Raw genomic sequence first — 27,866 nt, forward strand, 5'->3', positions numbered from 1 at the left:
AAAAACGTTTGTAAAACGTGTTGGAAATGGGTATTTGAACCCGTTTTGGTTTGAAAGGGTCGTTTAGACCGTATTTGTTGATTCGAGAAACGAGACTCGAATAATCATCATTATCTTGATGATATTTGGTGTCGGGTTCGATTTGGCAAGCTTGACATGAATAGTTTTGAAAATAAATATGAACTAATTGTTTTAAGTTCATTTGAATATAATTAGTCGATACTCGTCATCGTACCCGGGTTAAAATCCGGCATGGTATGTAGAACCAGGGATGACTTTGTGTTGGTGACTAATACAAAATGTAAAGAAATGATGAAAGGCTTTAAAATACCTCCAAAAATGTAAAGAAATAAAATAAAAGGCTTTAAATACCTTTTAAATGTAATTAACCAAATATTATCACCGGAACACGGATTAAACCGTCATGGTATTAGGAACCAAGGGTGAAAAATGTTTATGGTTAAAAACTTGTAAAAGCAAATAAAATAAAAGAGGTCTGAAAGTATTTGAAATGGTAAAAACCGATTACAAATATGAAAGTGAATTAATGAGGAAAGACGAGAACAAACACGGTTAAGTCTGACCTGGACACCCCATTGAGGCGCGAGCCTCTGTGCAGGACAAGGGGCTTCTGTCTCAGGCCAAAACTCAGTTTTGGCTCGTCTAATCAATGTTTTTGATCGTGTTATGCATGATTTAGCATGTTATAGTCATGAAATAAGTAAAGACATGATAAAAGAAGGATTTTTACACCCTCATACTTACATACTTGGTTATGGCGAGAAACCGACGTAAGTGTAACAACTCGTTTGGTCGGAAAAGACTCGGTTTAAAACCGTTTTAGTAAGTAAAAAGAGTGTTTTATTAAGATTAGTGATGGTGTAGTGGTTGAAGTGGTCGGTCAAGTGATTTAATGCACGATGACGGTACCAAACAATGTGTAAGGCTTGTATTTACGTAAGTTCTCAAATGGTGGCATTTGAGGGGTATTTATAGGAAAATGAGTGGTTGTGTGAGTTTTGAGCGACGTGGCCACCTGGGCTGCTCAAAGAGGCGCGAGCCACGTCGCGGGTCTTCAAGTTGTCCTGTCACTTTCACACAAATGCAATCATGATTTGTTCTATCCTAGGATTTGTAGTCACATGTTTGGTACTTGACCATTCATGAATCAGGGAAATCTTAGTATAGAAGGTTTTGAATGGTTTGTTTTTTGTGTTTGACTCGTTGTTGGAGTCGGGATTTGAATTTTTGAGTCGGTTTTTGGTCCGGTGTTAGTTTTGACTCTAGTTAGTGTCATTGCGACCCCGTCGTCGTGCATTAAACACTCCAGGTACTTTTGACAAGTTTTGAAATGTTTTATTTTTGAAATCGTTTTAAGTTTTCCGACCTAAAGTTGTACACGAACTGTCGATCAAACGCCGCGCTTCTAAAGCATGTTATAGTCCGATAATCATCGGGTGTTTGTTGGAGTCTCAGCAGATACTGGGTATCTACAGAGCCCCCACTTTGACTGAGGCTTGGACAGGGCAAAAGTCAAAGTAGAGCCCCCAGGTCAATCGAAGATTACAACCAGGAAACCCAAGCGACGTCGAGGCGGCTCGAAAGGATTCGGGCCAAGGACCTGCCGTCGGGAAGGGCGAAGCCAAGGTGACTCGAGGGTACGAGCCAAGGACCTATCGTCGGGAACAGTTTAGAGTCTGTCGACTGTCCGTGCGGGTCGTTTAAAGTCCGTTAGACTACGTACAAAGGCTCGCCAGCCATAAGAAGGAATCATACCTGAGGCATCTTCGGGTATGTCCTCGCACGTTTGCGGACAAAGGCTCACCAGCTTTGGTGCGTACATGAGGAGGGCTCGCCAGCCGCGACGCGTAGTAAGGCTCGCTAGCCATGGGGTGTATATGAGGAGGGCTCACCAGCCGCGATGCGTAGTAAGGCTCGCCAGCCATGGGGCGTATATGAGGAGGGCTCGCCAGCCGCGATGCGTAGTAAGGCTCGCCAGCCATGGTGCGTATATGAGGAGGGCTCGCCAGCCGCGATGCGTAGTAAGGCTCGCCAGCCATGGGTCGTATATGAGGAGGGCTCGCCAGCCGCGATGCGTAGTAAGGCTTGCCAGCCATGGTGCGTATATAAGGAGGGCTCGCCAGCCATGTTGCGGTCGGTTAATTGACCGTGAGAATAGCCGCGTCGGACGGGCTTGTTTTGAAAGTATCGGACTCGTGATGCCGCCGTGAAAATAGTGAATTTGAATTTTCACTACTGTTGTTTTTGAAATAAGCGGGTTCCGTGAGGAAGTCCCATGTTGACATTTGAAGGAATAGCGAATTTTAAATTTTCGCTACTCGTTTTTGAATTTGAAGTGGCGGTTTTAATCGCCGTTTGTTTGAATTTTGAGAGAAATAGCGAGTTTTAAATTTCGCTATTATGTTTGAAGTGACGGTTTATGTGCCGCCGTTGACATGTGAAGGAAATAGTGAATTTCGAATCTTCACAATTACTTTTTGAAGTGACGGTTTATGTTGCCGCCGTTGACATGTGTGGTGAAAATAGTGAAATTTAATTTCAACAATTATTTTGAAAATGACGGTTTTAATTGCCGTCGTTTGAAATTTGAAGAAATAGTGAATTTTGAGTTTTCACTATTATTTTGAAAATGACGGTTTTAATTGCCGTCGTTAAAAATTTGAAGTTTGTTATGGGAAATTGGGCCAAAGCCCAAAATTCCACTGAATAGGCAGGGAACCCCATTGAGGCGCGAGCAAGCTGGCGAAGGAAGAGGGCTTCCCTATTTTTCTGTAAAAGACGCGAGAATGGTTCGCATACCATTCTCATCCATTGTCTTCAATCTTTCGACAAAACCAAACTAAACCGCCATTGTTGGTCTCATAGCTTGCTTTTGTTCGTGCCATTATCGACAATGTCATCTCAAAGTATGTATTTCCTCTTGAATCCATTCGAATTTGTTGGTCTTTTTGATAGATTGAATTAGGGCGAAATGTTTACCCTTGAAAATCGATTTGGGCGTTTTTTATTGAGCCCATTTCGAGTGAAATTGATGATTGCATTAGGTTAGAAACCTGTTTAGGAGTATAGAGGTGCTTTTAGTTCGCATTTTGGTCCCCGTTCCCGCTCCCTATGCTCGAAAAACGTGAGTGAGGCGAAGAAACCGTCTCATTTCACAATGCCAAGTTTATTTACTTGGGTAATGGGTCCCACTAGGTTGCATTGTAGTCGGGAAAGACCGTATTTGCGATTATGGACCTTTGTTGGGTATTGTGGGCAAAATTGGAATCTTGCCTTTTGAAGCGGTCTTATGACTGACAAAATAAGCGTCTGATTGGGCTTGAATTGAATTGGTTTGCCTTGAAATGGACCCCATTGGTAGTTTAGGTCGCTTTGAGGCGTGATAAAATCATGTTGCCTCGTCGTGGTCGTATTTTGAATCTTTGACCGGTTTGCGTTCAAATTGGCGAAGGAATCGCCTTTTCGAGCGGTTGAAAAATACCCCATTGTATCAGGAATGTATTTTGATTTGTTGGTGGACCTTGTATGGGTCTTGGGGTGCTGCTTTTTGTTGTGGTTGTTTTGACTCGTCTTTTGCTTGAAAAGAAGGGCGAGTCGTTTTTTTTGTGCATTTTTGTAAATTGTTTTTGTTTGGTTGGATTTGGGCGGGATTGGCCTTGTTCTGCTTTGCGGGTTTTTTTTTTTTTGGATTTGTCCAATTTACGCCGTCGTAATGCCGAAATTTCGGCTGACGTTCTTTGTTTGCTTTTGATTGCCGGGTACCATTTGGAACCTATGGGGCCCGTTGTGGAGGCCTTGGGGGAAGAGGATGATCCCGGAGGAGGGGAGGCGACTGTTTTTTGTTACATGCTTGGTTGTGTTTCCCCCTGGCGGCCTTTGCCCGGCCAATGATCGGGTATCGATCGTTGGTCGTTTTCTGCAGAGGTTCGGATGTTCGATGAGTGGGGTTCAATACGGGCGTGTTATCCCATGTTGCCACTTTTGATCGTTGTCGAGTTCTGGTGATTGGGGGTCAACATCGGGGTAGTGTCCGTTGTCATGGTCCTCTTTCACTCTTGAATTCTGACAATTGGAGGTCAACGTCGGGGTAATGTGCTGAGTTACGATCCTCGGTTGTCGTGTCGTCTGAAGTCTGCGAGGCATCATTTTTCTTTTTGTTATGGAGTAGGAACGAGGTATTACCGTCATGGTAACCACCTCTTCTTCCGTTGTTGCTCCTCTGTTTCCCGTGTTGCTCCCTTTCTTTTCCGTTTGGAAGGATAGGGAGTGCTTAGTTCGGTAGGAGGCAGATAGCCCCCAGTTTGTTGCCTTAGGCTAGTGTCTGTATGATAGATAGTTGTTTTAGGCCAGTGTCTGTATGATAGATGATTGTATCAAATGTGTGTCTACGTATTTTGCGTGAGGCGGTTTTTATATATGTGTTTTTGGATTGTGGTTCATTTTGTGATTTTGGCTTTTTTATGTTGTGTTTCGGAGGAGCCCTGTCGGCTGTCAATTCCCCTTTTGCTTTGCCCTAGTTCCTGCATCGTTAGTGTAGAAAACAGGAGACAGGTAGCACGTATGCATAAACGTAAACATGTAACAAGTATTTGATCGAACACAAAATTAACCAAGATGACTTGAAGTTAAAATTGAATTTTGGAATTTGAAATTTTGAAAATTCCGCGACAAGTCGTCACGTTTGGACTTCTCAAAAGGAATCGAATTGAAAATTGAGCAATTAACTCGTGTCTTGAATTAAATTGCATCGGAATTATTGAAATTGATTAGCGACTCGAAAAATACAAACTCAAACCGTCGGGGATGAATTTTAGAAAAGATTTTTGCGAGTGTATTTGATTTGATGTTTTGTGAAATCAAGACTCGGATTTGTGAGTGCTTGAAATTTTGAGGAAAATTGATGTCGTGTTATCAATTTTCGATTTTTATTTTTGCTGGAGAATTGCGAAAAAGCGAAAAAAAATTTCGGAATTTCGACTGACATGGAAACGATTCGTCGCGGATCGGGGCGACTAGCCCTTCCCCCTTTTAAAAAACGAAAGAAAAATCCGTATGTTTAAAGCTGCGTCATGGAAACCGTGTCGGATTTCGTAAAACGCGAAAACAAGGAAATGTGAGTGTGAGGAAACACAAAATGTCCTGGACCATCCCGAAGAGGCGGGCATTCCGGCGGGAGGTTTTAGGTGTCAGGAGAAAACACAACTCGAAAGGGACATGTCAAGGTGGGAATCCTGAGGACAGGCCTAAAGAGGCGCGAGCTGTTGGGCGATAGAAGCCAGCTCTCCCTTTTTTCTGAAAAATGCGCTGATTATTTTGTATAAATAGAGATGTTTGTACTTCATTGTTTCATCATCCGAAACACAAAAACGTCTCTACAAAACCTCTTCTTCTTCCACAAAAATATTTCATGGATGCCTTTGAGAATGCGTTGCAACAATGGTGCCGGGATTTGTCGCCTCCTGAAAGTATCAACTCATTTGCATGGGAGTTGGTCAATTGTTGGTGCTTCGTCAAGTCAAAGTGCAATCCTCATTTCTCGAAGCATGCTCTCGGTTTTGGGATTCGAAACATCATGTTTTCGTTTTCCCGAAAGGTGAAATTTGTCCACTAGCCGAAGAAGTTGGAGCCATTGGTGGGTGGCCGGGTTATGTTCCGGTGCTTCCTCCGACTCGGTTATGTTATAAGGAGAAATTCCGTTCAATGTTGGGCTTGTCGACAAGTCAAGTCAACTTCCTTCTTGCTCCACATGGTGTGGATATGTTGGCTCTTAGCAACATCTTTTCAAACCGATTAGATGCCAATGTTTCGGAGGTGGCTAGGAGAAGGGCCCTTGCCTTTTGCCTTGTCCATGTATACCTCTTTGTTGATTCTTTGAAGAAGGACGGACCGAAATGCTATGGTAGCATGACCCTTGTACATGTGGTCGAGCAAATGGAGCACGGTAGGGATCCATCATGGTTGGTGCTTGGCGAGATCATCTAAGCTTTGGACAAGAAGGGTTCTTGTGAAGAAGCTCCTTCGTTTAGGTCCCCAAGGATCCTCCAAGTGTGGCTATTGGAGAGGCTAAGGTATGTAGAGCCTCCGGTTGATTCTTCTTCTTATTCCTTCCGTCACCTTACCATGAGGAAGAAGTTGTACTCGGATAGTTTTGTTTCCACCGAGGCTCATTGGGTCGCAAGATTGGCGGAGGAGGGTGGTCCCCACATCCGTTGGGTGGTGCCATTGTGGCACTTGAGGTCCTTCACGGGGTTTCCCGCTTCGGGTGCTAGTCCTCGTTCTTTGATGGTGGTGGGTTTGAAGGTTGCTTCCTTCATTTATCCCGAAAGGCTCATGAGGCGAATGGGGCGTCAACAAAAGGTGCCCGCTCAAGATACCCTTGTCCAAGAGAATGTTTTCCGGAACTCCGAGCTTGTGGAGGTCTTCGAAAGATGGTGGGCCACTCGGCCGCTTTGGGAGGTACCAAACCCCGTTGCCACGACATGGGTGACACCCGCTTATGTCAAGTGGTCAAGAGCTTCGTCCTTGGAGGAGAGGTCTAAATACCGCAAGGACGAGGTGGTTGACTTGAAGTATCGAGAGGTTGGCAAGGCCAACCGTGCCTTCTTTGAGGACAATGTTGATGGAGCTAGCCCAGATGTGATAAGGCCACCAAAGAGGAGAAGCTCGGGTCCCAAAAATGTAGTGGGCCGTGCATGGGCTCGTTTCGGGCCGAACATGGGGTCTTGCACTAGGCCGGAGGCCGTTGCCGTTGTAGATCCATTGAGGATCCATTCCGAAGAGGAAATCCATGCTAGGCAGGCCAACAAGAAGAACAAGGGGAAGATGTACCCCGAAGGAAAAGGCAAGGGTAGAATGGAAGAGTGAAGACCTCCATTACCCTACTTTATTATTATGTTGTATTAGTGTTGTGAGTTTTTATTATGGTGTACTAGCTTGGACAAGTTGTAGACTCGTCGAGTTTTATTTGTTGTTGAAATTGTAATCCCTCCCATTATTAATTAAATAAGAGGATTGCTCGTGTCAAAAATTGTGAACGCTTGTTTCTTCCATCCATTTTGTAAAGGCAACTCGGTTTGAATCGTCCTAAACATTTGCACTTGGGAAAGTGGGATTTTTGTGGGAAGGAAGAAAGGCTTCTTTTGTATTTTTGTGGGAAAGGGAATGGTTTTCCCTTTCTTTTTTTGATGGGGATGTTTTTTGTATGTGGGTTTTTTGTTTTGATTATGGGGATGGTTGTATCCTTCTTGCGTAAGAAAGGACTGCCTACGTATCCACCTGAAGAGGTGAAATCAAACCATGATCGTAGTTCGAAATGTTTTGTGAATTTGATTGGGTTTTGTGGTTGTATCCCTCAGGTATAAGAGAGACTGCCTACGTATCCACCTGAAGAGGTGAAATCAAACCATGCTCGTAGTTCAGGGTTTTTTTTTTTTTTTTTGTGCAAATGGATGTTGCCTTTGACAGATCAAAGGACATTCGAAACGGGCAAGGTGCCGCAACTTAGACTCGATAAAACATGCAATTTCAAATCAGAACGCGTTTGAGGAACTTGACTTGAAAAGGGTTGAGGTGGTTGCTAGTTGTAGAACTAGGCTCAGGTCGTTGGTTGCTATGGTTCAAGGGTAGTATTTCTTGAGTTGGTCTAGGTTGGTCGGGTTTGTAAAATCCTCCCCGTCTAGGTCACTCAGTCTCACTGGGCCCCCCGAAAGTATTTTCTTGACCAGGTATGGCCCGGCCTAGTTCGGTTTGAATTTTCCCCTCGGATCGACGGGTAACGGTGCTCGGACCGACTTGAGGACCAAGCCGTTTTCCTTGATCTTCCTGGGTTTGACTTTCTTGTTGAATGCCCGTTTTATACGTCGTTGGTATAGCTGGACGTTGTGCAAGGCGTTGAGTCGTCGTTCGTCTAGAAGAGTGAGTTGTTCGTACCTTCGACGGGTCCATTCCGCCTCAGGGACCTGACTCTCCAGTAGGATGTGTAGAGAAGGGACCTCTAACTCTACCGATTGAACCGCCTCCATACCGTATGCTAGGTAGAAGGGTCTGGCGCCTGTCGGTGTTCGGATGGAGGTTTGGTATCCCCAAAGTGCAAATGGGAGTTTGCTTGGCCAATCGCGGTAGTTGTCTTGCATTTTCTTGATAATGGTGACAAGAGTTTTGTTAGCTGCCTCCACCGCTCCGTTAGTTTGGGGACGGTAGGGGGATGACCGATGTCGCTTGATCTTGTACTTGTCCAGTAAGGTCTGTGTTTTCGCCGGAAGTGAGAGCCTTGATCGCTGATGATTTCATGGGGTACCCCATATCGACAGATGATGTTGTTTTGGATGAACTTGGCCACTTGTTTGGCGGTCAAGACTGCCTATGATTGCGCTTCCACCCATTTGGTGAAGTAGTCGATGGCGACGAGGATGAAGCAATGCCCCTTGGTGCCTATCGGGTTGACTTTCCCGATGATGTCGATGCCCCAGGTTGAGAAAGGCCAGGGTGACGTCATGGTGGCGAAGATTTGGCAATTGTGGCAATGTTTGACATAGTTACGGCAGTCGGCTTCCATGGTGGTCCAATAGTAGCCTAGGCGCATGATCTTCCGGGTAAGCATCATTGCGCTCATGTGAGGGCTACATTCTCCGTCGTGGACCTCTCCCATGACTTTTTTGGCTTTGTGATGGTCAATGCAAAGGAGGAGAATATCTTGGGGTGTTCTCTTGTATAATTGGTCCTGGTTTATCACGAATTGTGATGCAAGCAAACGGATGGCTCTTTATCCTCTTTGATCAGAGTTGGGAGGGAATTCGTTTTTGGTTTTGTAGTTGAAGATGGCTTGGTACCAAGGTTCATCATGGCTTTCCTCGTCGTCGTTGATGGCACAAATGTGAGTTGGCTCGCTCCTTCTCTCGACACATAGGGGTATCGATGTCATGTCGTCAGGTATATTGACGAGAGCGGCAAGTTTTGCCAGGGCATCAGCAAATTGATTTTCCTCTCGTGGCAAGTGGAAGTAGTCGATTTGGTCGAAGAACTCGGCCTTTTGATTGATTTTCGCTCAATAGGGAGCTAAGCTGTCACTTCGGATTTTCCATGATCCGGACACCTGATTGATGATCAGCGAGGAATCGCCGTGGACCCTCAGTCTCTTGATGCCAAGTGTGATGGCTGCTTGTAGGCCGATGAGGCATGCTTCATATTCAGCGGCATTGTTGGTGATGGCAAAGTATAGTTTTACCGAGATCGGAACATGTTCTCCCTCTGGTGATATTAGAAGGATTCCTACCCCGGAGCCTCTCATGTTAGATGCACCATCGAAGTATAGGTCCCATGCGTTGGAGTCAGCACAAAGGATGTCCTCGTCAGGAAGTGACTTTGTGTCGGTCGTTGGATCCTCGTTGACGGGATTCTCTGCTAGGAAATCGGCGACTGCTCTTCCCTTGATAACCTTGAGGGGTAAAAACTTGAGGTCGAACTCGGACAGCATGAGTATCCACATAGACAGCCTTCCGTTTAGTACGGGTTTTTCGAAGATGTATTTGACCAGGTCCATCTTGGAATAGATGTGGACCGTGTAGCTGAGCATGTAATACCGCAGCTTCTTTTTTGACCATACTAGCGCAAGGTATATCTTTTCCAGTTGGGTGTACCTCGTCTCATAATCGATGAACTTTTTGCTGATGTAGTAGATGGCTCGTTCTTCACCGTCGACTGTTTGTGCTAGCATTGCTCCCATGGCTGTGTCTGTGACAGTCAGGTATAGGGATAAGGGAATCCCTTGTTGAGGTGGCATGAGAACAGGTGGTTTGGATAGGATTTCCTTTATCCTGTCGAAGGCCTTTTGACAGTCGTCGTCCCAATCGGTGTGATCGGAGGCGCGAAGTTTCTTGAATATTGGTTCACAAATCATGGCGAGCTTGGCAATGAAGCGGCTGATGTATTGAACCTGACCGAGAAATCCCCGAATCTCCTTCTCGTTCTTAGGCCGTGGCATTTGTTGAAGGGCTTTGATTTTGGTTGGATCAATCTCAATGCCTCTTTTGCTGACGTCATGTCCTAGGAGTTTTCCGGAGGTGACCCCGAATGCACACTTTTGAGGATTCAGTCTCATGTTATACTTCCACAGACGAGCAAAGAATTTCCGAAGGGCATTGATGTGGCCGTCCCGTTCTCTTGATTTGACGATCATATCATTGACATATACCTCTACCTCCTTGTGCATCATATCATGTAGGAGAGTGGTAGCAGTTCTTTGATAGGTTGCTCCGGCGTTGATGAGGCCGAAAGGCATGACCGTGTAGCAATATGTACCCCACTGCATAGTGAATGCAGTCTTGTGCATGTCCTCCTCAGCCATTTTGATCTGGTTGTACCCAGCGTACCCGTCCATGAATGATAGGAGGGCGTGTTCGGCAGTATTGTCCACCAGAATGTCAACATGTGGCAAAGGGAAGTCGCCCTTTGGACTTGCCTTGTTCAGATCCCTAAAGTCGACGCAAACCCGAATTCTCCCGTCTTTCTTCGGTACAGGAACAGTGTTGGCAACCCAGTCAGAGTACTCAGACACCTTGATGAAACCAGCCTTGAACTGTTTGTCTACCTCTTCCTTGATTTTCAGGGCCCATTCAGGACGCATCTGGCGCAGCTTTTGCTTCACGGGTTTGGCTCCGGGCTTAATGGGTATCCGGTGTTCAGCAATTTCTCTGTCAATCCCAGGCATATCTCTGTAGGACCAAGCGAACACATCCTTGTATTCGTGGAGGAGGTTAATGAACTCTTGTCTTTCCGAGGGGTCAAGGGTTGTCCCTATTCTGAGTTCTTAAGGTGTGTTGTCGGTTCCTATGTTAATAGGTTTGGTCTCCTCAATGATGGGGGCTCTGGTTTCCCGTTTGTCAAGTTCTTTGGCTAGGTGAGGTGGGTAGTCACTCAAGTCAAATTCCTCATAGTCATTCAGAATTGCATTGCAGTTAAATTGAGACGAGTCATAAGCAAACTTAGCGTTCATTAAGTTGACACGAGCGAAAAGCTCGGAGAGGACAGACATCTCGTGGTCAGTCAGAGGCGACACAGCAGCTAGGGGTGGCCCCTATAATAGGCTCCAGGTTGTCACCTTCCATGGGAGTGGGGATGACCCTAGTTGATTCAGCCTCTGAATCAGCCACAAGTTTGTGATAAAACAGCGGGAAGGGGACCTTGACTGGGACATTAGGAGTGTTAGGAGCTATGACAGACTCTGACTCCGACTCAGACTCAGATTCTTCTTCACCTCCATCTTTGTACATAGGGCCTTCTCCAGTTTTGATCTTGAGAACGCGGCCTCGGCGATCGGTCCACTTGACGGTCTTCCTCCAGCCCTGTGTAGCTTTCTCCGGGTCAGTGTTGGAGATCGAGGCGGTTGGGTTAAGTTGATTATCCTTCAAAGCGATGTTGATAATGTCCATAGTCGAGGCGCTTGATGTTGTCTTCTCCAAAGAGGAGAGTGACAGCCTGTCCATCGAGGCATGAGGACGACTTAGACTCAGTTGATGCAGCTTCGGTGTTGCGGGGATGAAGTAGCAGTCCTGGAAGACTTCCACACCCGGGTACCTGGTCTTGGTCACAGAGTCATAGATCGGTTTCGGAAAGCCATGGTAGAGCTCCAACTCTCCCTCGGGGACAAAGTATCCATTGAGGGTCAGATGATAGGGATGGAGGATAACCCCGTGCTTCTTGCGCTTTCGAACTAGGAGGTTCATTTCCTGGATGTCTTCCTCGGTAGGTTCATAGCCCAGCCCAAAGGGGATGTTGTGGACCTTAGCCTGTCTCAAAGGAGGCAAGGTGCTTTTCAGTGGATTGAGAGGTAAACCCGGGAAATAACCATGGCGCATCAGAATGCGGTTGACTGTGGAGGTTGGCAAACGGATCACAATCAGAGGGTGTTGACTTGTCATTTATGGAGTTTACGGCTTGGAATCCCCACATTTCATTATCGTCCTCCTCAATGGCTTGGGAGGCTATTCCCTTTCTCATGACAGCTTTGATCGGGGAAGCAGGAATTGTGATTGTTTTTCTGTTGAAGGGGACCCTGTTCTTCTGGTGGAGGGTTAAAGTAACTGCCTTGACGGCGTGGATCCAGGGACGTCCCAGAAGCATGTTGAAGGAGGCGTTGATGTCGACCACCTGAAAACTGGTTTGCCTTTCCAGTGGTCCGGTTGCGACGGTTAGAGTGATAAGCCCTGCGACCTTATGACGAGTGCCGTCATAAGCGCGTACTCATTGATTTGTCAGGACCAAATCAGCTTCCTTAATGCCCAGTTTGTGAGCCGTTTTGAGGGGAATGACATTCACCGCGGATCCGTCATCCACAAGAACCATAGGCACATTCTTCTTGAGACATTGTACGGTGATATACAGGGCCAAGTTATGGTTGGCTCCGAAGGAAGGGATATCTTCGTCAGAGAAGATGACCGGGTTACTCAAATCAGGGACATCCCTTGTCATGTGTGCCACCACTTCTTCCGGGGAGGAGGTAGAGGACACATTCAATTTTCCCAAGGCTTGTAACAAAGCCTGTCGATGCTCGAAGGATGTAGCAATCAGTTGCCAAATTGAGATTTCGGCTTTTGCCTTCTGGAGCTGTTTGAGGATTGAATTCTCGGGAGCCTTTAGTTGAGTGTCCATGTCCGGGACAATTTGGTCATTCGTTGTTGGAACGATCGTTGGATTGTTCGGGTTTTGATAGGGGCGTTCGGACCAGGTAAGATGGCCGATCTCTTTCGCTTGTTTTCCTGGGACGATATAGACATCTTCAACATCATCTCTCCAGATGCCATTAATTTCCGAATTCCGAGGGTACCTTGGAGGGGTATTCCTCGGTGGGCCGTTTTTGTGAGGGACATTTTTGTGGGGGTGATTCTTGTGAGGGTAGTTATTGCGGGGGTGATTATTGTGAGGGTGATTATCGTGAGGTGCATGCTAGAATGGTCGTGGGAGCAATCCATCCTGGTGAGGGTAGTTTTGGATGCTCGGGGGACTCTCCCTTGGGCGTGGTGGTGGAGGATTGAAGATAAGTCGATGATAGGCATCGTCAAGTCGGGTGATCCTTTCAGAGAGACTGACTATGGCTTCCTCAACCTGTTGGAACATGGCGAGCATAGTGGCGGCACTGAACACAAATATCCCGTCCGAGGGATCTTTTTCCAAGGCATTCACCTCGTCATCAACTGGCAGGATGAGGTGTGAGCAGTCCAGAGTTGGCTCATCGTTGGAGATAGCGTGGATTCCCAGAGGGTTTGTTTTGTTGTTCGGCTTAGTTGGCGGGGGTAAAGGCAATTCCCCTTTCTTAATCATGTCTTGGATGATGTGTTTGAGTTTGAAGCAGGTTTCTGTGTCATGCCCTTTCCCTTGATGGTACTGAAAGTAGGCATTAGGGTTCCAGAAGCGGGATTTCTTAGCATCGGTACTGACAGTTGACCATATATTAGTGAACACTCTCTAGGGTCGCTCAGCTCTCTTAGTGGTTGGTTCAACGAGGTTGACCTCATCAATCTTGTTCGTCTGGCCATAAGGGCGAGATCCGGTTGACGTGGATCCCTGGTAGCCTCTGCCAGTGGTCTTGGCTAGGACACCCTTTCGGAGGTCATCTTCAATGCGTGTCCCCAGCATTTACAGATCCTGGAAGGTCTTAATGTTTTGGTACCTCAGTAGATTGGCATGCACTGGGCGGAGATTGCTGACAAACTTTTCCACCAAGGTTGACTCGCTCGGCTTGCTGACCAGCTGAGTACTTACCCTCCTTCAACGGGTTAAGAACTCGGTGAATCCCTCCTTGTCGTTATGGGTTAGGACCTCAAGAGTACGGGTATTGGCTTGGATTTCAACATTGTCGGCATATTACTTGGCAAATTCAACTGCGACCTCATCCCAAGTAGTAAGGTTCTTCAGATCAAGCGAGTAGTACCATTGGCGAGGGATCGGTTCCAAAGAGGACGGAAAGATCCGGGTGAAAAGTTCCTGTTTGACCTCTTTTATGGCCATGTAGTCTTTGAAGGCACGGATATGATTGAGTGGGTCTTCCACTCCTTTGAACTTGGGCATATCAGTCAGGGTAAAGTTCTCGGGTAGCTGATCCCCAACAGGTTCGAACCTTCGGTTGTTCTCAAGATGGATATTGTAACCCTGGGCTAGGAGCTGTTCTTCCAAGAGCTTTAGCCTATTCTCAGTCTCAGTCAGAGCTGGAGTGTTATGTTCTCCAGTTTCCTTGTTTTGGAGGGTGTCGATACGGTCTCGACACGATCCAGGGTGACCTTAAGAGCGGTGAGCAGGCTGGCTAGTTGAGTAGTCGTGACATCCCTGTTGTTATCATTGTTGTTGTTGTTGGACGAAGTTGAAGACGGGGCCATGGCTATGAGGCAGAAAAATGGCTCACATTACAACTCAATCCGATACGGTTCAAAGACTGAACGCAGACAACACGAAGGACGAGACAAAGAGCAGACTCAACAAGACGAGGATGACCGTGTGTGGTACCTCGGTGCTGACTCGATTTATGACGTGACGGTGTTGACCGAACTTTTGATACGCGTCCAATGTAACGGCGTGACGCCATTGGACAAGTATCGTGGTGAGACGACTCATAAGTAAAGACCCATAAGTACGTTTGCTTCGACTCGATAGACATGAGACGGAATTGGAATGGTGGACTGAAGTTTTCGAAAATAGAAATTTTCAAAAAGATTCATTTGTCGCTTTGTGGACGGCTTACGAAGATAAAGATCTCCGCAAGTCGGTCAGTTGAAAGGGTTGTCTTAAGTTTATTTGCAAAAGACGGTTTTGAGTTTGAGTCGGCTCGGAAAACAACGTACTGTTTCCCAAGACGGTTTTTGAAATTCAAAATCATATGTTTTGAAAATCGGGTTTGAAATGTTTGAAGAGGTCTCGGGGACGATTTATGGTCCTCGGGATCTCGAAAGTGTCTCGAGAAAAGGGTGTGTGCTATTCTCGGGTTTTGAAAGAGCCATTGTCCGCGCGAAACGGGTTAAAATCCGTGTCTAGACGCGGCGATTATAACGGCGTAAAAAGGTGATTTTGAAATGGTTGTAGGAACCGAGTTTGAAAATCGTCATTACGACGGCCTAGAAAGGCGTGTTGAAATGGTTATAGAAACCGGGTTGAAAATCGTCATTACAACGGCCTAGAAAGGCGTGTTTAAATGGTTATAGAAACCGGGTTTGAAAATCGTTATTATGACGGCCTAGAAAGGCGTGTTGAAATGGTTATAGAAAACCGGGTTTGAAAATTGTCATTATGACGGCCTAGAAAGGCATGTTAAAATGCAACGGTCGGCAAAAGACCGAGGTTTTAAAACGGCCATTATAACGGCGCAAAAGGCGTTTTTGAAGGTTTGAAAATGACACGGAAGGACTTATGATCAAGTAGCACATAAGCACTCACAGTTTCATTATATTATGCATAATGCTGACACGGGTTTTGGCTTAGAAGGGTGGGTTACACACCAAGCAATCAAACCCCGATTTGCGAGAGGGATACCAATCCAAACAAAATGTGTAAGGAGCGTGCCCTAGCCTCGTGCTCGAAGGTGATGAAAGCTCTTTAATGAAACAGAAATGTGTAACGCCAACGGTATGCTTGACTCAATCGGGATTCAAAACGCGGGGATGAGAAAATTCACGCGGACGAGACGAGCCAATTGGTCGAAAAGGGTTAGGTTATGGGTCCGGACAAGGAACCCGACCGTGACCGTAATATCAATTAATGCATTCCAACCAAGACCTCATTCGAGTCTCACCATCTAGGGATAACAAAGACGTAAGTGTCCTAGTTTTCCCCAACGGAGTCGCCAATCTGTGGACATAGCCACCTACACGCCAAGCCAATCTGTGGAGGTATAGCGGTCTTTTTAAAGCCACGCTCGGCGGCGTAAAGATGCTTTCGACCGGATCATTTTAGATCGGTCGGTTTCGTCTCGGTAAGGGTCTCGAAACGATTAAAGATGTTCGGAGTCGCCACCAAGCATTTGTGGGATGCTTGGAACCCGTTCGAATCCACTTTATACCTCGGTCAAACGAAGCACAAAGCAGTGTTTGACATAGGTACTAAAGATAAGGAATCGTCCCTCTTTAGCATCCTATCTCTAGAATGACTCTCGTACGCCCTGGATAAGGTCGTCCACTATCCAAAGTTTCTGAGTAAGAGGTGAAGGTACGTATTGGGAAGCCCTTTAATCAGACACCTAATCCCGCCCGCGGTAGCGGCCTCTACTGATCGATCTTGGTTGGTTGAATGCAAAAGTTGATAAAACGGTTTAAATGCATGAATGCGCATCCAATAATTTAAACCTAACATGTCAGAGCTTTCTACGTCGGTTGATTTAATCCAAGTATCAAGTATAAGATGTCAAGTTAGACTTATGGTTGATTTACATGCAAGACGGAAATTAAACATCCATTTACCGTATTAGGTTTATGGTGCATAACGTGATCCATTTGTCTTAGTAAAGCATTTTGCAAATGTGATTTTTGAATGAGCAAATTAGTCATCTGATCCGTCCTATATCCGGTTTGGCCAGAGTCGGGATCGTCCTTGACTAATGCTGGAAAGGGAACAGACCCTGCACCAGGCGGCCATATGAGGCGCGAGCCTGTTGGCGGTGCAAGGGGGTCTCCCCTGGTTTTGAAAATAGGAAAGAAATGGCATGTTTAGGCGCGGGTCAGTCAACGGTTTAAGACGCATTCTGACCATTTGAAAAAACATTTGTAAAACGTGTTGGAAATGGGTATTTGAACCCGTTTTGGTTTGAAAGGGTCGTTTAGACCGTATTTGTTGATTTGAGGAACGAGACTCGAATAATCATCATTATCTTGATGATATTTGGTGTCGGTTTCGACTTAGCAAGCTTGACGTGAATAGTTTTGAAAATAAATATGAACTAATTGTTTTAAGTTCATTTGAATATAATTAGTCGATACTCGTCATCGTACCCGGGTTAAAATCCGGCATGGTATGTAGAACCAAGGATGACTTTGTGTTGGTGACTAATACAAAATGTAAACAAATGATGAAAGGCTTTAAAATACCTCCAAAAATGTAAAGAAATAAAATAAAAGGCTTTAAATACCTTTTAAATGTAATTAACCAAATATTATCACCGGAACACGGATTAAACCGTCATGGTATTAGGAACCAAGGGTGAAAAAAGTTTTATGGTTAAAAACTTGTAAAAGCAAATAAAATAAAAGAGGTTTGAAAGTATTTGAAATGGTAAAAACCGATTACAAATATGAAAGTGAATTAATGAGGAAAGACAAGAACAAACACGGTTGAGTCTGACTTGACACCCCATTGAGGCGCGAGCCTCTGTGCAGAACAAGGGGCTTCTGTCTCAGGCCAAAACTCAGTTTTGGCTCGTCTACTCTATGTTTTGGATCGTGTTATGCATGATTTAGCATGTTATAGTCATGAAATAAGTAAAGACATGATAAAAGAAGGATTTTTACATCCTCATACTTACATGCTTGGTTATGGCGAGAAACCGACGTAAGTGTAACAACTCGTTTGGTCGGAAAAGACTCGGTTTAAAACCGTTTTAGTAAGTAAAAAGAGTGTTTTATTAAGATTAGTGATGGTGTAGTGGTTGAAGTGGTCGGTCAAGTGATTTAATGCACGATGACGGTACCGAACAATGTGTAAGGCTTGTATTTACGATCGCTAGGTCGTAAATACGCGTCGGATTGTGACTTAGGAAGTCGAGTCGAGAATTTTAAGGGAGAAAAGAGCGGGCGGACACTCGCGTAAGTTCTCAAATGGTGGCATTTGAGGAGTATTTATAGGAAAATGAGCGGTTGTGTGAGTTTTGAGTGACGTGGCCACCTGGGCTGCTCAAAGAGGCGCGAGCCACGTCGCGGGTCGTCGAGTTGTCCTGTCACTTTCACACAAATGCAATCATGATTTGTTCTATCCTAGGATTTGTAGTCACATGTTTGGTACTTGATCATTCATGAATCCGGGAAATCTTAGTATAGAAGGTTTTGAATGGTTTGTTTTTTGTGTTTGACTCGGTTTGACTCGTTGTTAGAGTCGGGATTTGAATTTTTGAGTCGGTTTTTGGTCCGGTCTTGGTTTTGACTCTAGTTAGTGTCATTGCGACCCCGTCGTCGTGCATTAAACACTCCAGGTACTTTTGACAAGTTTTGAAATGTTTTATTTTTGAAATCGTTTTAAGTTTTCCGACGTAAAGTTGTACACGAACTGTCGATCAAACGCCGCGATTCCAAAGCATGTTATAGTTCGATAATCATCGGGTGTTTGTTGGAGTCTCAGCAGCTACTGGGTATCTACACTACCAACACACCATAATACTCCCAAAATCCCCCAACATTACCCAATTAGGGTTTAATTAAACTCAACAAAACGCTATAAAAATTATACAAGGAACTTACTCAAGACACGACGATCATAACGGTATAACGAACAAGATAATCCGACGATCCTAGCCTTGGGATTTGCTAAGAACACGAGGGATTCAAACTACGTAACTGTTGTTCTTCTCTTGAAAGGTTTTTAGAATGTTAAAAGGTGTTTAAGAATAATGACGGAAGCCTTTTATATTAATCTCGCGTTGTTAACAAAACCCGGCTAACCAAACCCGTAAAACACACTTACTCGATCGAGTAAGTGACTTACTCGATCGTGTGACCCTTACTCGATCGAGTGTCACACATACTCGATCGAGTACCAATCAGGTATCCTACTGTTTTATATAAAAACATACTTACTCGACCGAGTAAGTCCCACTCGATAGAGTACCCATAGACATGGAAAACCGTAGTATTACAGTCTTCCCTCCTTTAAAAGAACTTCGTCCCCGAAGTTCAACTCATACACAAAAACAAAACACACTATCTCCCCTCCGACACAACAACATGACAAAAACTCAAAACAAAACTCGCAACCAACACTCAAACCGACTCAAAGCAACTAATAAGGCCCTGTTCTTTCTGGCTTATTTTCACTTACTTGATTGGCTCATTTCACTCTATTTATTCGATTCAGTTTCGATTCGATTAGCTCGATTCGATTCATTTCGATTCGATTGATTCACTTTATTGATTCGATTGACTTAGTTCGATCAAATTTCGGCTCTATTCGATTCGATTCACTCACTCGGCTAAGCTCCATTCGATTCATTTCGTTCACTCATCTCACTTCAATTCCACTCCACTAAATTCAGCCAATTTCAATTTTGCGAATCTTAAACTTAATAGTTTTTATTAATATTAATATTAATATTATTAATTTATTATTATTATTATTGTAATAATTATTATTATTTATTATTTGTTTTTTTATTTGTTTTTTTTGGATTTATTTGTTTATTTATTTGTTTATTTATTATTATTATTATTATTATTATTATTATTATTATTATTATTATTATTATTATTATTATTATTATTATTATTATTATTATTATTATTATTATCATCATCATCATTAGTTTATTATTAATAAATCAACCTCATTATTGTTATTATTATGAATATTATTGTTATTAAAATCAATAATATTCATATTAATATAATTAATACTATTAATATTATTATTAATAGGAATATGAATATTAACTAATAATAATATTAATAATAACATTGTTAATTTTAATATTACTATTACTAAAACCCAATTATTTTTTCATATACGAACTTTACTCTTTCACATACACTTTTTCATAACGTTCTATTTTGTATCCTTTTCACCTAAAACTGAACCAAGTGAACTCTTAAATCAATATTGTTCCCTAAAACTTAATTTAATTGCTCAAATAACTTAAAACTTATAAGATGGATTCTAATTTATCAAATAATAAATTAATTTACTTGTTATCAATTATTAATATTATTTGTTGAGTTTTCATTAATCAACCAAATTTTATTTTTTTGTTAAAGATGAAATTAGGATCTTTCGATTTTATTTATCTAATTAATTAAATTAGAATTGTTGGTGCTTCGTGGTGGCTACCTAATCAGTGAAATTAGGATGATAATCGGCTAGACTTTCAACATCAATCTAGCAAATCGGTGCTCCATTATTTCACCAAATTAGATTGATGGTGAACTGTGGTTCATGGTGGCTACCTAATTAATCACTCAAATTAGTATAATTACTAGTATTAATATTATTATTATTATTACTAATGTTCTTCTTCTTCTTCTTCTTCTTCTTCTTCTTCTTCTTCTTCTTATAGTAGTAGTAGTAGTAGTAGTAGTAGTAGTAGTAGTAGTAGTAGTAGTAGTAGTAGTAGTAACAACAACAACAACAACAACAACAACAACAACAACAACAACAACAACAACAACAACAACAACAACAACAACAACAACAACAACAACAACAACAACAACAACAACAACAACAACAACAACAACAACAACAACAACAACAACAACAACAACAACAACAATAGTAGTAGTAGTAGTAGTAGTAATGATAATGATAATAATAATAATAATAAAAAATAATAATAATAATAATAATAATAATAATAATAATAATAATAATAATAATAATAATAATAATAATAATAATAATAATAATAATAATAATAATAATAATAATAATAATAATAATAATAATAATAATAATAATAATAATAATAATAATAATAATAATAATAATAATAATAATAATAATAATATTATTATTATTATTATTATTATTATTATTATTATTATTATATTTAGTATTAATATTAATATTATTATTATTATTATTTCAGTTCAATTCAGCTCCAATCAACTCGATTCAGATTCACTCTATTGATTCGATTCGATTCAGCTCTGCTCCATTCAGTCGTCATTCACTCCATTCGGATTAAGTTCAGCTCCATTCGTTGATTCGGTTCATTCGATTGATTTGATTCAGTTCACTCCATTCATTGTTCGGTTGATTCAGCTCTAAAAAGCCAGAAAGAAGAGGGCCTAACTGTACTAAACCAACATAAAACATGCAAAAACCTTATGCGACCATCTCCTACCCTCCTAAAAGAAACATGGTTACGTCCCCGTAACCACACATACCTGATAAAAAAGAGACGGATACCGCTCCCTCATAGCCTCCTCCGCCTCCCTCATAGCCTCCTCCACTTCATGGTTAGACCAAAGAACCTTAAGCAAAACCGTTTCCCCATGTCTAGTTTTCCTAACCTTGCGATCAAGAATCTGTTTTGGCACCTCAAGATAAGACAAGGACGCATCCAACTCGATGTTATTCACATCTAACACATGTGAAGGATCGCTCACATACTTCTGTAACTGAGACACATGAAACACATTATGCACCCTATCCAAAGCAGCTGGTAAAGCTAACCGATAAGCAACCTCACCCACACGATCCGATCTAGGATCTCATATGGTCCAATAAACGTCTGGCTCAGCTTCCCTTTCTTACCAAATCCCATGACTCCCCGCATAGGAGACACTTTCAAAAGAACCTTGTCCCTAACCTGAAACTCTATGTCACGACGATGTAAATCTGCATAACTCTTTTGTCGATCCTGAGTCACTTTCATCTTTTGCCTAATCAGCTTAACCTGTTCTACCATCTCCTGTACCATCTGTGGTCCCAAAACCACTGCCTCAGCTCTATCATCCCAGCAAATCAGACTTCTACACCTCCTCCCATACAAAGCCTCAAAAGGTGCCATACCAATACTCGTGTGGTAGCTGTTGTTATAAGAAAACTCAATCAGATCCAATCTCTCCTCCCAGCTACAACCAAAATCCATAACACAAGCTCGCAACATATCCTCTAAACCCGGTTAAAATAACCCGTAAGACCACCTTACTCGATCGAGTAAGTGACCTACTCGATCGAGTGTCACACATACTCGATCGAGTACCCATCAGGTATCCTATTGTTTCTTATAAAAACATACTTACTCGACAGAGTAAGTCCCACTCGATAGAGTACCCATAGACATGGAAAACCGTAGTATTACATGTATGCCCCTACCGTGTCGTAATCGACAGGAAGTCTGCGCACCAATTGAAGGACGAGTCTCTGATCATTAACGGTGCTACCGATATCATTAAGTTGTGTGGTGATGTCCTTGAGTTTTTGGCAGTAGTCATCAAGTGATTCGTATTTCGAAAGCGATAAATAGGTGAACTCATGCTCTAGCGCCACCGCACGTGCCTCTTTATTATTGAGGAACTGATTTTCAAGACGGCACCATGCCTCATAGGTTGTGGAGTCCGTTTCAAGTATACGAATGAGGAGATCATCGGAAATCGATCCGTAGATCCACTGTAAAACGTGTGCATCAATTTCGCACAATTTGGCATATGCGGGGTCAGTGCCTGCAGGAGGCTTGGTTCCATCAATATGATAAGAAACCTTGTAACCCTTAGCATAAAGGATAAACAATTTGACCCATGAAGAATAGGTAACTTTTACGCCGTCAAGGATTTGGACCTTATGAAGGATGTTGTTGACGGAATACACCGAGTGCAATGCGGGCTTGCCGGATTGCTGACCCGAACCGCTAGTGTCGACACCATCCTTTGTCATGGTCGTGGCTCAAGAGGGATTGACAAAGGCAGATGAGGAAGATAGCGTGTGATGATTTTTTTTTTTGAGAAACCTAGTATACTGATACCATGTAAATAACTGAATCCCAGATCATTCTCATTTCATTCATAGGTATATATAGGATACATTAGGGTTAGATACAGTGAGAACGTGATACAAATATTTACGAAAACGATGTACAAAAGACGGAAATAAATATTTACATATTTACTTTACTAATACTTGTATTGGTTCTTAGCACAAGGATAAGGCTTAGTATATCCAATTTTCCTACCCCGTAATTTGCGGGAGCTATTGAGACACTAGGGTACTCATGTTATTGTATTATATTGTGACTTCTTAAGTTAGTTAGTTCACTGTAGAACCTTGACTAATTGATCTTCCTCGTGTGTGAACAATGAACGCCTATATGTTGATGAAGCTCAAAATTGACATCTCTGATTGAAGATCAACTCTTAAGTAATTGATCTCATTTATTAGGAGTGATATATAAGAGTGTTTAGAAGAACACAAAATCTCACTTTAGACGGACACTATCCGTCTAAAGTTGTAGACGGGTTAAATATGTCACCACTTTCATAATAAGACAAACAAGTAGGATGGTGGGGGTTGTCTTATTATAAAAGTGGTGACATATTTGACCCGTCTACATCTTTAGACGGATATACCAATCTACAATGAGACTAATTAGAAGAACAGTTGTGTGACACCATCAATCTGATTTGAAGCATATGAACGACCAACCAAGTAATAAAATTATAACTTAAAAATTAGATTTTTCCATTGTAATTTGTATGTTACATAAATTGTTCTATTCCTCAAAAACAGCTATTAAAGAAATAGCAAAAGGGGTACAGTTTGATTTTTCCATTGGTAAGTAATACTTCCGCCTATTTTGAATAACTCTCCTTATTTATGGGTGACACGTGAATTAAGGGTACTTGAATTAAATAAGCTAAAGTATTGTGGTAGGGTGGAGTAATTGGAGAGAGGGAATGTATTGTGGGTGATTAGACGTGTTTTGTATGGTGTAATAAGGTATACTTTATGCTCATTTGGTTGCTTGGAAGGTGTGTTTGAGAGCTTTATTGCATACCTTGTCTTTGACGGTGTTTAGCTTGAGTTGTGTTTTATTTTGAGAAAATAGGTAACATGTGTCGGGCTGGTGCGTGAAATAAGGATGAGGTTTTGATGTTTGTGATGGGCTAAGGAGTGCATTAGAAGTTACTCCCTCCATCCCGGTCATTTGTTGTCCTTTTGTTATGGCACAAAGACCAAGAAAAGAGGAGAGAGCCAATTACTAAATTACATGTGGATCAAATTGAGTGTGAATAAGCAAATTATTCATCAAATGCATTACTAAAATAGAAAGGACAACAAATGACTAAGACACCCAAAATGGAAAAGGACAACAAATGACCGAGACGGAGGGAGTATTTATGATGAGGGTCAAAGCCTAACTTTGAAGGTCAAGCCACGAAGTCAAGATTAGAGTCAAAGAGCGAGGAAAACAGTAGCCGCACTCTGCAGCCGGAGCCGCATCAAGCGGACAGATCAGTCCACGAATAGCAGTTGGCCGCATCACGCGGCTAGGGCCACACCAGGTGGCTAAGCACGAGACTGCTCAAATTGCAACGCCTCTTTAGATTCCTTCTTTAGTTATTACATTTACTTCATGACATTAATTTAGAACTTTATGGGCTATAATTAGTCATCAGTTTTACCATTAGTGATCATCTAAAGCATTAGAAGAATACATTGCATCTTCATCTTCTTAGTTTTAATTTCCAATAAAATTGTAATCTTGAATTATTCATGGAGGGCTAATCTCCCAATTCTTGGAACAAGAGATTGAAACCTTCAAGCTATTTTGATTCTAAGACTCTAATCTTTATTTTGTCATTTGAATATCAAGTATTATTTTGTTTAATTGTCTGGTTGTTAAGTTACTTCTAGTTTGATCACCTAGTTGTTTAATTAAGAATCAATTGCTAGTTTGGGTAATCGAATCCGATTGTTTATTTACCTAGATATTTTGTAGCAACTATATTTCATCAATTTGTATGCCGATTCATCGTTGTTGATTTATAGAAAGATAATACTTGTATGAATCAAATTGTATACTGCTTGTGAATGCATTCATTCATCTTTGTTAATTCTCATTGATTTATTCTACGTTGTGATTAAACTTAGACGCTTGGATTAGGTTGTCATATTCGTAAGGGCTATTTGTTTACGCTTCCGTAATGAATAGCTAAACATAAGTGAGAATAGAAATTCATGATTTCAATAACAAAGTATTCAATGACAAAGTAGAGTAATAGAGTCAATGATCAATCTTTAATTTTTTGGTGGAAATCATTTGTTCCGAGATTTTTTTTATAATTATTTTCATTACCAAGTTATTGCATCTTATTTTAGTAGACTAGAATCAAATTTAAACACCCCCCAATTGGTTACTTTAGAGATAATTTCTACACATTTGATTGCCATTTATACCTTCCTTGTGGGTTCGACCCCTACTTACCCTTATTATTAGTTTGAGTTTGTAGTGGATAAAAATACTAATTTGGAGACTCACGACAAGTCTAGCCAAATTTTGGCGCCGTTGTCGGGGAAGGAAATTGTTATTTGTTCATTATTTGTGTGTTTTGTGATTATTGCTCTGTTTTTGGTGTTTAGTTTATGACGAACACCCGTTCTAATAACAAGAAATTGTTAGATTTTGATCCAGAATTGGAGAAAACTCTTTTTCAAATTATAAGAGATATAAGGAGAAAGCTTCAATTTGACAATCAAGATAAGAAAGAGGATAAAGAAAAGATCGAGATTGCAAGAGAAACTAGGACTTTGAGGGAGCTCACCGCTCCCGATCTTACTCAATAACCTTTATGCATCACTTTTCCGGCCTTGGCAGAAGGTACCACATTTGAATTGAAGTCGGGTTTGATCCACGTACTTACTACCCGCATTCCAGGAGTTAAGTGGTGAAGATCCAGATAAGTATTTTTTGGAATTTCATGTGGTATGCACTAGCATGAAACCAAATGGTGTCACCAAAGAGCAAATCAAGTTGAGAGCATTCCCGTTCTCACTCAAAGACACCGCTCGTGATTGGTTGTACTACCTTCCACCGGGTAGTATCACTACTTGGGCTCTAATGAAGAAGGCGTTCCTTGAAAAGTATTTCTCGGCCTTCAAATCTTCCCATCTTAAGAAGGAGATATCAAATGTGGATCAAAAGGATTATGAAACACTCTATGACTATAGGGAGTGTTTCAAGAAGTTATGTGCAAGTTGACCATACCATAGGTATATTGACCAAGATCTCACAATGTATTTTGTTGGAGGATTATTGCCGGAAGATGCAAGAATGGTACATGGAGCTAGTGGTGGAGGCATCATCAACAAGAATCCGGATGAAGCTAATGAATTGTTAAGTAAGCTTGCCGAAACCACACGCCAATTTAGTGTGAGATCCAAAACAAGAAGGGTGAGTAAGGCTAGTTATAACCCTTCCTTGGAGAGCAAGGTTGAAGATTTGACTTCCTTGATGAGGTAGATGATCATGGGGAACAAGCAACAAGTGCGCGCTTGTGGTATTTGTTCATCTAATGGGCATGTCACCGACCAATGCCCACATATGCAAGAGGAGACTGAGGAAGTGAATACCGCGGGTATTTTTGGTCAACCTCAAAAAAGATTTGAACATTACTATAATCCTATGAGAATAGACCATCCTGGTTTCCAATATGGGAATCCACAATGCGGTTTGCAAACACAAGGCCAACAAATTCAAGGTTCATCATATGGTCAACAAGGTCCATCTCAAGCATTTGGACAACAATTTAGTCAATCTAAAACAAGGTCCATTCCAAGGCCACAAGGTTCAAATTCATTCTCTTCTCAAAGTAAAACTTTCACTCCATCCATGTCTACGGAGGACAAAAATCGGGCTCTTACTTCTAATGTGGCTACTATTCAAGCTAATCAAGTGCAATTTTAACAAGAGATAAAGGCTAGCATTCAAAACTTGAAAAATCAATTTGGGCAAATGTCTACTGGTGTTACACCCCAACTATCTGGCCAATATAATTGGAGCGTTACCATCTCGGTTTCCCGAGATAGTGTTTCAAAACTTCAATGAAAGAACATTTTATTAATGTAATGTTTAATGAATTACATAAAACGTAAACAAATGAATAAAATTACAACTCATGACATCTATACTCTTCTAGCCAACTAGACTCGTCTCGTGACTCATCAAGCTCGTCCCGTCTCCCGCGTGCTATACAAACAACCTGTACTTAACCTGTTCACCATATGACCAAAGGATATCATATGGATCGACACAGGCCACCCCAAAAGAGATAGGTGACAATTACACAAACACAACAAACGTCAGTTTCATTTAAATAAATAAAGTGTGACACAACTCGAGTGTGTGAACATACAACATGACTATACATGAATGAACCACTATCAATCCACCACCACCACAGTACCGGGACACGCCCAGACATACCGACAACCACACTGTTACCGGGACATGCCCGGACATACCGATAATCACAAACAGGTATAGGGACACGCCCAGTCATACCGGGTCCGGAAGCCAATCGGATCCCCTGCCGGACGTCGTGTCTCAATCACACGAGTCCCTCCGTGACTCAAGCCATTAATGTGCACATCCCTCTTGGAGTGGGAAGCTCCAAGAGATGACTCAAGCATAAGACGGTCTTCTAACCGTCTTACGTCTCCAAAACAAGTAACCAATCAAACCACCATGTCCTCCGACATACAAGACAACACAACAAATACGATATACCATATAACATGTCAATTACCGACTCACTCAATGCAAATGAATGATAAAAGACTCATTTTATAAATAAATGCAACAATGAAAATGAGTAGGATAAACCTACCTCATAGCATATCCGCATAAGCAATCCGTCACACAATCTAGGCCCGTCTCGTAAAACCGTCTCACAAAACCCATTTCCTAAAATACGATAATAATACAAATACGTATAAATATACTAATCTAATTATACGAATACGTATAAATATACTACTCTAATACGTATACAAATAAGCATAATTATACGAATCAAATTATACCAATACGTATAATTATACGAATCTAATATGTATACGACTAATTAAACTCGTCTTATACACTACCAAAAATCCGACACATCCCTCAGAACACACGCCCTCAAACACCTCCCATAACCGTCCCCAAAACAGCCACCCCGCTGCTGCCACCA

General features: G+C 42.1%; 1 protein-coding gene across 1 annotated transcript; it reads right to left on the bottom strand.

The window, feature by feature from the left end:
• Positions 1–21,996: 21,996 nt before the first annotated feature.
• On the bottom strand, positions 21,997–22,572 carry LOC141651381 (uncharacterized). The gene has a single exon (XM_074459096.1). It carries the CDS (start codon positions 22,570–22,572, stop codon positions 21,997–21,999), a length of 576 nt encoding a protein of 191 aa, XP_074315197.1.
• Between the last annotated feature and the right edge of the window lie 5,294 nt (positions 22,573–27,866).

The sequence above is a fragment of the Silene latifolia genome, chromosome 4, assembly GCF_048544455.1.
Source record: "Silene latifolia isolate original U9 population chromosome 4, ASM4854445v1, whole genome shotgun sequence".
NCBI lineage: Eukaryota > Viridiplantae > Streptophyta > Magnoliopsida > Caryophyllales > Caryophyllaceae > Silene > Silene latifolia.